Source organism: Mastomys coucha, unplaced genomic scaffold (assembly GCF_008632895.1).
Source record: "Mastomys coucha isolate ucsf_1 unplaced genomic scaffold, UCSF_Mcou_1 pScaffold12, whole genome shotgun sequence".
NCBI lineage: Eukaryota > Metazoa > Chordata > Mammalia > Rodentia > Muridae > Mastomys > Mastomys coucha.
Genome location: NW_022196894.1, coordinates 823,903 through 833,524, shown reverse-complemented (window position 1 = coordinate 833,524; position 9,622 = coordinate 823,903). Strand labels below are relative to the sequence as shown.

At 50.0% G+C, this 9,622-nt stretch overlaps 1 protein-coding gene across 2 annotated transcripts in view; it reads left to right on the top strand.

The window, feature by feature from the left end:
* Positions 1–4,666: 4,666 nt before the first annotated feature.
* Positions 4,667–9,622, top strand: part of Adcy9 (adenylate cyclase 9) — a 134,767-nt gene continuing 129,811 nt past the window's right edge. The window contains exons 1-2 of one of the 2 annotated variants that reach the window (XM_031361023.1): positions 4,667–5,400; positions 5,586–7,324. In XM_031361023.1, the coding sequence (XP_031216883.1) occupies positions 5,629–7,324 (1,696 nt within the window). In that variant the 5' untranslated portion in view covers positions 4,667–5,400; positions 5,586–5,628. The remainder of the gene's footprint in view (positions 5,401–5,585; positions 7,325–9,622) is intronic. The other variant, XM_031361021.1, reaches the window with a different exon arrangement.

Genomic DNA, 9,622 nt, shown 5'->3' with positions numbered 1-9,622 from the left:
AGGCTAGGATTCTGACATCAGAGTGCCAGAGGGCCATAACTATAATTTTGCTACTGTTGTGAATTGCAATGTAAATGATAAGCAACCGAAAGGGGGTGGAGCCCACAGTTGAAGTGCTGTGTTAAAGGCAGATCTCCTCTTGCTTCTCCTACCTCTGGTAGCACCTGGCAGTGCCTTACTTGCTCCTTGTTTCCATCCTCACATGGCCTTCTCCCCATGTTTCTCTGAATCACCTACTTTTCTTGTAGGAACATTAGTCATTGGATTTAAGCCAACCTTGATCCAGGATAACTTAACCTTCATTAATTACATATGCAAAGACTTTGAGTCTCAGCCAGGCTTGGTGGTATGTAATAACAACATAAGGTATAGATAGGATTGCAAGTTTGAGGACAACCTGAGTTGCACAGAAAGACACACACACACACACACACACACACACACACACACACACATGTCACCACCACACTATTTCCTCCCACCTCCACCTAATTTCATTTCCAAGCCTGGCTAACTCCTGAGGTCCTCTGTGGACATGAATTTTTCAGAACACTGCTCAAACCATTCCATAACTCCTGTAGTTTCTTGTATTCATTTTCCAGTTTGTCTGTTGTCAGCCATGGAGTGGGATGACAAGAGCTTAACAAACAGTGGGAGCTGAGCCAGATGACAGACCTGAGTGACAGGCATCGGGTCTCACTCTGACTCTCCAGTCCTCCTCTAACCTTTCCTTGCTGAAGCCACCAACCAACCAGCTCCTTCTTTGAAACACAGTCACCGAAGGGGGCTTGTCTTCCCTGCTCCAAGAGATCACATACACACCCATCCCAAATTTTAATTTTGGGTTCAGAGCAAAGCCTCAGTGTAGGTAGAGAAGAGCTGCCAACACATAAATATTATATAAGGTGTTACTTGTCCTGCTTATTAAAAGCAGCCGAATCTAGGTGTGGTGACACATACCTGTAATCTCACCACTTAGGAGGCAGAAGCAAGAATTTAAGAACCAACTATCTGGCAAATTCAAGGCCAGCCTGAACTACCAGAGACCCTGTCTCAAAAAACTAGAAATAATAACAAGTAAATAAAAATAAAGGAAGTCAAGAGTAATTATTTTACATACATCTTATTTAGTGTATTTATACCCTGAAGACTTGCCAGGGGATATCTGTAGCTAGTTTGAATACTCCTGATTATGAGGGAATCTGCAAAAAATGTGAGTAGTCTTCAATCAGTCTCCTTTGCTCCTCTGTAACAACTGGCCCTTTCAGCCTGAAGGCAGCTACTCCAGACTCACAAACGCCACCTGGACCAGGAAGTCAGTGACAGAAAAGTGTGGTGGTGTCTGACAAGTTTACCCTCACCACTCGGATGCGGAACTTGTGTTGGCAGCCTTGGGCATGACTCAACAGAAGCAAGAGGACTGCATCTCCCAGCGGGTGGTTCTCCAATATCCTTGCCCTCCGGACCATCGAAACAACATGGGCACTGCTAAGATCTCAGGGTCTGTCATGATGACTGTGCCCAGAACTCAGTCAACATCCTACTTTCTCTCAAGGGTCTGTGTGTGTGTGAGTGTGTGTGTGTGTGTGTGTGTGCGTGTGCGTGTGTGTGTATACATGCCTATGTGTACCTACCTACCTGTGTGTGAAGACCAGAGGTTGATGTCAGGTGTCTCTGTTAGTCACTCTCTCCTTTAATTTTTGAGACAAGTTCTCTTATTAGCCCTGGAGCTCACCAGTTTGTGGAGACTAGCTGTCCAGTGAGCTCCGGGAATCCCCATCTCTGCCTCCCCAGTCACAGGTTACAGGTATGACCTTTCGCTCATCTTTCATGTTGGTGCTGGGCATCTGTACTCTAGTCCTCATGTGCCCGTGGTGAGCATTTTACTGACTGAGCCATCTCCCAACACCTGTGTGACTTCTCAGGCCTTGGCATCAAAGTTCTCATTGAGTAGGGTGAGGGAAAGTGAGATCAGAGGCAGGGGCAGGCAAAGCTTTCTGTAAGTGTCTGTAGGGTTTGTGTAAACACATTCTAACTTGTACTGGGTCGGAATGTGCACTCCGAGTGAGGGTTTGGCAGCACCATGTGTCAGGTGCTTGGAGAAAACCATTACATCTATCCCATATATCCTAGGTATGAAGGCCTTTGTACTCTGTGGAGGTAGAGAAGGCAGACTTTTCTCTAGGTCCCTCTGGCTTTTGGCATTATGATAGCATGATAAATATGTTTTTGTAGAACTTGCTGTTACATCCAGTCTGTCTCCAGGCAGAGTCGATTTTGACCTCATAACCCAATTGTCCTTCCACGGCATAGTAAAGATCAAGATGAACATCACCTTACCGATGGCTTAGTATACAGTGCTGGTACCATAGTTCCAGTCTCCGAGGGCCTATGGAATGATCCACACCCTAGCCTGGAGGTCAGGACATCTCTGGAGCTTGTAGGCTTCAACGGCACAGAATGTAGCCTAACGACTTCCAGAAAAACAGAGGACAGAAGGGAAGACACAAGCATGTTCGTTACCGACACTGAACCACCGTGTGGGGGAAAGTCAGGAAGCTGAAAGTTGCCATGAATGGTGGGTGCACTGAAATGGTTTGTGGGAGGGAAGGCGAAGGGCGGACAGGTGGGCTCTTCTGCCTTTTAAGGTGACCAAGAAGTGATGTAGCAATGCGTTAAGGGAGAAAAATGGAAATGGTAAGACCTGTCTCTCAGAGACTCTCACCAAGGTGGGTGGAGAGAGGAGACAGGCAGGGCCTGTGCTGGGTCACTGTGTGCTTCAAGAGTGTCATAGCTTCCAAAGTCTGAGGTCTGCTTTTAAAATAGGAACTTATTATTATTGCCTTTTGTGGGACTTTGGCCATGTTCCTTTCCAGTTCCTGTCTTCATGTCTCTAAGTGAGGGGCAATAATATCTTCCTCAGGGGGTTGTGGTCAACAATAGGTCATGAGGGAAAGTGCCTGTTGGTCTCTGGCACTGGGACACTCGAGCCAGTGTCAGCTGACCACCGTCACTTGTTAGCTTTTGCTATGTACTCCAGGTTTCCAAACCTCAGATACAGGAGGCACATAGTTGCTGCATAGTTGCTGCTCAATAAACATTCATTTTCATCTTTAGCTTTATTCTGAAATAATTTTAGAGTTAGAAAAACATTGTAAAAATACTAGGGAGTTCCCCTGGGACCTATACCCAGCTTCCCCTAATGTTAATGTCTTGGGTAACCGTGGGACACCGGAATGCCATCAGATAAACTGCGTGTCTCACCAGCTGCCTACCCACTGTCTTTTCTTCTTCTACTTTGCCCTTTAATGACAATTTGCCCCTTACTTGTGACAATACCTTAGCCTCTGTGTTTTGCGACCCTGGCACACTGTTGAAGAGCACTGGGTGGTTTGGTTGTGGAGTATTTCTCAGATTAAGTTCCTTCCTCAGATTTTTCTCATGATTAGGTGGAGATCTTGCACTTTGGGCTGGAATATAGCAGTGACACGTTTACTTTAAAAAGTTCTTACCTGTTTATTGTGGTGCAATACACACTACATAAAATTTATCACTTATGCAGTTTTACTTATCATTAAAGCAACTCAAAGGCACTAGTACATTCGTAAAGTGTACCCACTACAGAATCCACGGCGTTGTCTTCTTGCTAGTTCCAGACGTTTTCATCACCCCAAAGGAAACCCCAGGCTTGATGATGTAGTCAATATCTAGCTCTTCATACTAACGCAGGCATCTATCTCTATAGATTTGCTTGTTCTGGGCATTTCACATTAACATAGTCATATAACATGTGGCCTCTTGTGTTTGGTTTTTTTTACCCAGTATGTTTCAGAAGTTGTAGCAAGTGTACTTTATTTTTATAGTCGAATAATATTCGGTTGTATAGATAGTCTATATATTACTTCCCTATTCCCTAATTCCACAGTGACTGTGGACTCCCGGGATGGGCCTGAGAGCTGTGGGAAGGAAGGGTCAGTCAGTCCCCTGTGGTTACAGAAAAGCATCATACCGTGTGGTGGCCAGGGTGGACAGGGAATAGAGAATTGTGTTTATTCAGGCCAGAGTTTACACAGACCAATGTAGAACTTATTCACGGGAAGCTGACTTCTTTGAAAGTTTCCCTTGTGGAGAGGGAAAAACAGTTGTTCATGTGAAGGATGAGAGGTCTTCAAAGACGAGAAGATAACTTTCCCAGGGGTTGGAAAAGGTGGTTCTCAGGGGCGCTCGACTTTAGAAGCTATCAGAGGTGACTTGATCATTTCCATCCCCCAGCAAGTTCAGAGGGGCCTAGCTCCACTGTGAACACGCCTACATTGCTGGCAGAAGGGGAGGTCACAATCGGGCAAAGCCATGGGCTGAAACTTCGGTGTATACAAAACGTAAACTGCGCTCAGATGCTTCCTGTGCGGACTTGGGGGGCCTGGCTGCGGGGCAAGCAGTCCGGGGCAGCCAGGGCCTCGGAAGAAGGCAGAGGAGGCCTGGTGCCCACAGCAGGCGGCCCAGGCGCCGAGCTGCCCGAGGCGGAGGGCGGAGCCCAGAGCTCGTCCGCCCGGCCCCGCCCCGCCCCGCTGCAGCCCCAAGCCCAGCGCGCGCTCCTAGGCGGGGTGGCGCGCGGCCGGTGCGCGTGTCCCGGACCCGGCGGTGGCGTGCGCGGGCCGCGCGTGCGCGCTGCGGCGGGGGAGAGGGGCGGCGCGGGCGCGCGTCTGTCAGTGACAGCGGGAGGGGGAGGGGGCCGGAGATGGTGGCGGCGGCGGCGGCGGCGGCTGCGGCTGCTGCTCTTCCGACATGAGGCAGCGGCTGCGGGAGAGCGGGCGGCGGGCGCGGCCGCAGCGGCATCTGTAGCTCCGGCAGGGCCCCTGGGGCGTGGGCGCGGCGTGCGGGCGACGGGCGTGCTAGCCGGCCGGCGTCGCGGGAGTCAGGCTCTGCGGCAGCCCGCACCGCAGTCCGCGGAGGGGCCCGCGCAGTGCCCCGATCTCGGCCCTGGGTGGGGGTGCGGCGCGTTCGGCTGCGGGCAGCAGGCCCGCTGGACCGGCCGCTCCGACGGGCGGCCCTCGGGCTCCGCAGGCTCGCGGGCAGGGGCGCGGGGCAGGGTAGCCCGCTGGTGCTCAGCGACGCGGGGACGGGACGCGGCGGGAGCCGCAGGTCGGCCCGCGCGCTTTGACGCACCCGGCGCTGCTGCGGCAGGATGAAGCGCTGCTCGCCTCCGGCCGAGTTGTTTTTGCGAAAGCTGCTCCCGGTGCCCAGAGCGCTCAAGGTCTGAACTTCCCTCTGGAGCTGCAGTTGGAGGCGCACGGGGAGAGGCCACCAGCGGGCGACGGCGCCCGAGGGGAGCGCAGCGCAGCGCGCCGGGGACCCAAGACTCAGCGCGGCCGCGCGGCACGAGAACCCCGGGAGCACCAGGTACGGCCCGGGCGGTTCTCGCTCGCCTTGGCGCTTTTAGTCGCCTCAATGGGCAGTTTTTGTGAACATATGGTGCCTTCCCGAAGTGGCTCGCCAGAGCTCGCCCTCGCGACAAGCACAGGTCGCGTGGCCCTCCGGGAGTGTGTGTAGTAAGGCCGCTCTAATTCTGCTGGTTTTGCCTGCAGGTACCCCTGACCTGGTCGGGAAAGGTTCCAAGAGCTCGGCAACATGGCTTCCTCACCCCACCAGCAGCTGCTGCATCACCATAGCACCGAGGTGAGCTGCGACTCAAGCGGAGACAGCAACAGCGTGAGGGTCAAGATCAACCCTAAGCAGCTGTCCTCCAACACCCACCCGAAGCACTGCAAGTACAGCATCTCCTCCAGCTGTAGCAGCTCGGGAGACTCAGGGGGCCTTCCCCGCAGGGTTGGCGGCGGGGGTCGCCTGCGCAGACAGAAGAAGCTACCCCAGCTGTTCGAGAGGGCCTCCAGCCGGTGGTGGGACCCCAAATTCGACTCCGTGAACCTGGAGGAGGCCTGCCTGGAGCGCTGCTTTCCGCAGACCCAGCGCCGCTTCCGGTACGCACTCTTTTATGTGGGCTTCGCCTGCCTTCTCTGGAGCATCTATTTCGCTGTCCACATGAGATCCAAAGTGATTGTCATGGTGGTCCCGGCTCTGTGCTTCCTAGTGGTGTGTGTGGGCTTTTTCCTGTTTACTTTCACCAAGCTGTACGCCCGACATTACGCGTGGACCTCGCTGGCTCTCACCCTGCTGGTGTTCGCCTTGACCCTGGCTGCGCAGTTTCAGGTTTGGATACCTCTGTCAGGACGTGTTGACAGCTCCAATCTTACTCTCACGGCCAAGCTGGCGGAGGACACTTGCTTATCTCAAGTGGGGAGCTTTTCCATGTGCATCGAAGTGCTCTTTTTGCTCTACACGGTCATGCATTTACCTCTGTACCTGAGCTTGTTTTTGGGGGTGGTCTACTCTGTCCTTTTTGAGACCTTCGGCTACCATTTCCGAAATGAAGACTGCTTCCCTTCCCCGGGCCCTGGGGCCCTGCACTGGGAGCTGCTGAGCAGAGCCCTGCTTCACGTGTGCATTCACGCCATCGGGATCCATCTGTTTGTCATGTCTCAGGTGAGGTCCAGGAGCACTTTCCTCAAGGTGGGACAATCCATTATGCACGGCAAAGATCTGGAAGTAGAGAAAGCCCTGAAAGAGAGGATGATTCATTCTGTGATGCCGAGAATCATAGCTGATGACTTAATGAAACAAGGGGACGAGGAGAGCGAGAATTCAGTCAAGAGGCATGCCACCTCCAGTCCCAAGAACAGGAAGAAGAAGTCCTCCATACAGAAAGCGCCAATAGCATTCCGCCCCTTTAAGATGCAGCAGATTGAAGAAGTCAGTATTTTATTTGCAGACATTGTGGGTTTCACCAAGATGAGTGCCAACAAATCTGCCCATGCCTTGGTCGGTCTACTCAATGATCTGTTTGGTCGCTTTGACCGGTTGTGTGAGGAGACCAAGTGTGAGAAGATCAGCACTCTGGGAGACTGTTATTATTGTGTGGCAGGGTGCCCGGAGCCCCGGGCAGACCATGCCTACTGCTGCATCGAAATGGGCTTAGGCATGATAAAAGCCATTGAGCAGTTCTGCCAGGAGAAGAAAGAGATGGTGAACATGCGTGTTGGGGTTCACACGGGGACTGTCTTGTGTGGCATCCTGGGCATGAGGAGGTTTAAATTTGATGTGTGGTCCAATGATGTGAACTTGGCTAATCTCATGGAGCAGCTGGGAGTGGCTGGCAAAGTTCACATATCCGAGGCCACTGCAAAATACTTAGACAATAGGTATGAGATGGAAGATGGGAGAGTTTTCGAGCGCCTTGGGCAGAGTGTGGTCGCTGACCAGTTGAAAGGTACGTGCTTTTTTTGTCTTCTCTCCCCCCCCATCCTGTTTGCATTCCGTGGTATTAACAATAATTGAAAAACCTCTTTCCAGCGATAGTGTCTGGAGGCAGTTGGCTGTCTCCCCACCTGACTGTGGAGAATCAGTGTACCTTTTTTTTTTTTCCTAGTGAGTCAGATGTTACAGACCTAGTCACACTGCAGGCAGGGACGCAGAGACAAGGCTGACCTAGATGAGACCTTAGAAGGAGGGAGAACTTTGAAAACTCACACCCTGCCTGTTGGCTGCCATGTCTCTGAAATTCTGGTGGAAAGCCCAGTGAGCGTATGTGGGTATCAGAGACCTTTGAAAGTTGCAAAAGAAATTGCCCTTAAGCCCCCACAGATGTTTCCCTATCTCTTTTGACAAAACTGTTAACCCCAAACCCCTTTCCTTCTTCAGGCCTTGCTTTGCTTATGGTCAAAACAGGGCTAGGAAGCTGGCTCTATTTGGTAGGATCCTAGAGAATTAGACCTATGTATGTGCCTGTCAGTATACAGTGCAAAGGCACTGAATCAGTCAACAATCTCCCTCCCTCCTTCTCTCCGTCTCTCCCCACCCCCCAAGTTTTCATTTCTGTTTTTCAGCTTTCATTCAATACTTTGTTACTATATCTGCCTTGCTTCACACAGCCCAGATTTCAGAGCTCAGAACTCCAAAAACTGCCAGGTATTTTGAAGGAGGAATTCTTACTCCCTCAGATTTGCATCTGGCTCTTTGTCCTTAGTTTTAAGGTCTTTACTGTTCTTGGAATTTTTGCTGAGTTACAGCTTAATTTTGTTTATTTTCTTACTTTTGTATAGAACAAAAGTCTTTGAGGTCTGAAAAATGGATGTATAAAGTGGGACCCAAAACAAGGATCCTTAGTAATCTGCTACATTTCTTGCCCCATTCCCTGCAATTTTAAACAGTCCCGTGTTTTAGTATCCTTTTCGTCGTCGTTGTTGTTGTTGTTGTTCGTGGTGGTTTTTGGAGACAGGTTTTCTCTTTGTAGCTCTGGCTATCCTGGAACATGCTCTATAGTCAGGCTGGCCTCAAACTCACAAGATCCTTCTGCCTCTGCCTCCTGAGTGCTGGGATTAAAGTCGTGCACCACCACCTTATAAACCTTCAGGATTAAGAAGTATAGAAGTTTTAGAAGTATATAGAGAATTAACATCAATTTTGAAAAGCTACATTAAAGCCGTATTGTGTTTTATGGCACCCAAATGTCACATAATTACACAATTAAAAAACCCCAGGAGAGGGAACCGAGGCAGGAGAGGTGGTAGTTTCCATTAGCTGGGGAAATCAGAGAGTGTGGCTGTGTTGTGCTAGTGCAGGCTGCCTGCCTTGTAGCACTGCAGGGAGTTTGCGGGAGTTTGTGATCTGAGCTTCCTTGCCATTTATTGTTCTCTGGACAATGTGGGTTTTCTTTCTCCTGAGTTTTTGTTAGTTGTTAACAATTTATGGACATAGCAGAAAAAAAAGTTCACAAGAGAATTCCCTTGGTCCAGAGAGATTCGAACGTGGGCATTGACCAGTTCACAAACGATGCTTAAAGACCTCCCTGTGACAAGTGTCTGTCCAGTTATGAGGGTGGCACCTGCTTTGGGGCTTCATGCTGTCAGTGGAGGTAAGCGCTCCATGATATTTTGGCATCTTTCAGACTGGTGGTTTCGGGGATGGTGGCACAGTTGTAAGCTGTGGTGCTGGACCGCACTGCACTGTAGTATATGTAAAGTATATGTAAAGATGTAAACACATCGAATGTGTTGGGTCACAGGACAGTGGAGGCAGTTTTGTGAGGTGGACTTTGTGTGATGTAGCATTTGGACTTCAAAAATAACAGTAGGTGTTATTTATAGACACAGGTTCTCAAAGAAATCCCCTCAACAAAAATATAAAAAGAAATCCTAGGGGGGGTTGATTTTTTTTTAAAGTTTAATTGCAAATAAACTTAATCGTTTCAAATAGTGTAAATTTGGTAAGTTAAAAAGAAATGTGCATTATATGTGTATGCATATCTGAAGGAGTAAGTTTGTAAATGGATGTAGAAGGGAAGAAAAAGAGGAAGGGAAGGAAGAAAAGATAAAAGGCTTGGATGAACTGTTGCTGATTTTTAAGTTCAGTATTCTCTCCTTGAACCATTTTCTCAAGACTGATTTATTGATTATTTATTTATTTTATTTTATTTGCTCATTTGGAAGAGCACATGGACAGGACTGTAGCAATAGTGTCTGCCCAGCTCCCTGACCCCTCTGCCCAGCTCCCTGACCCCGCCCAGCTC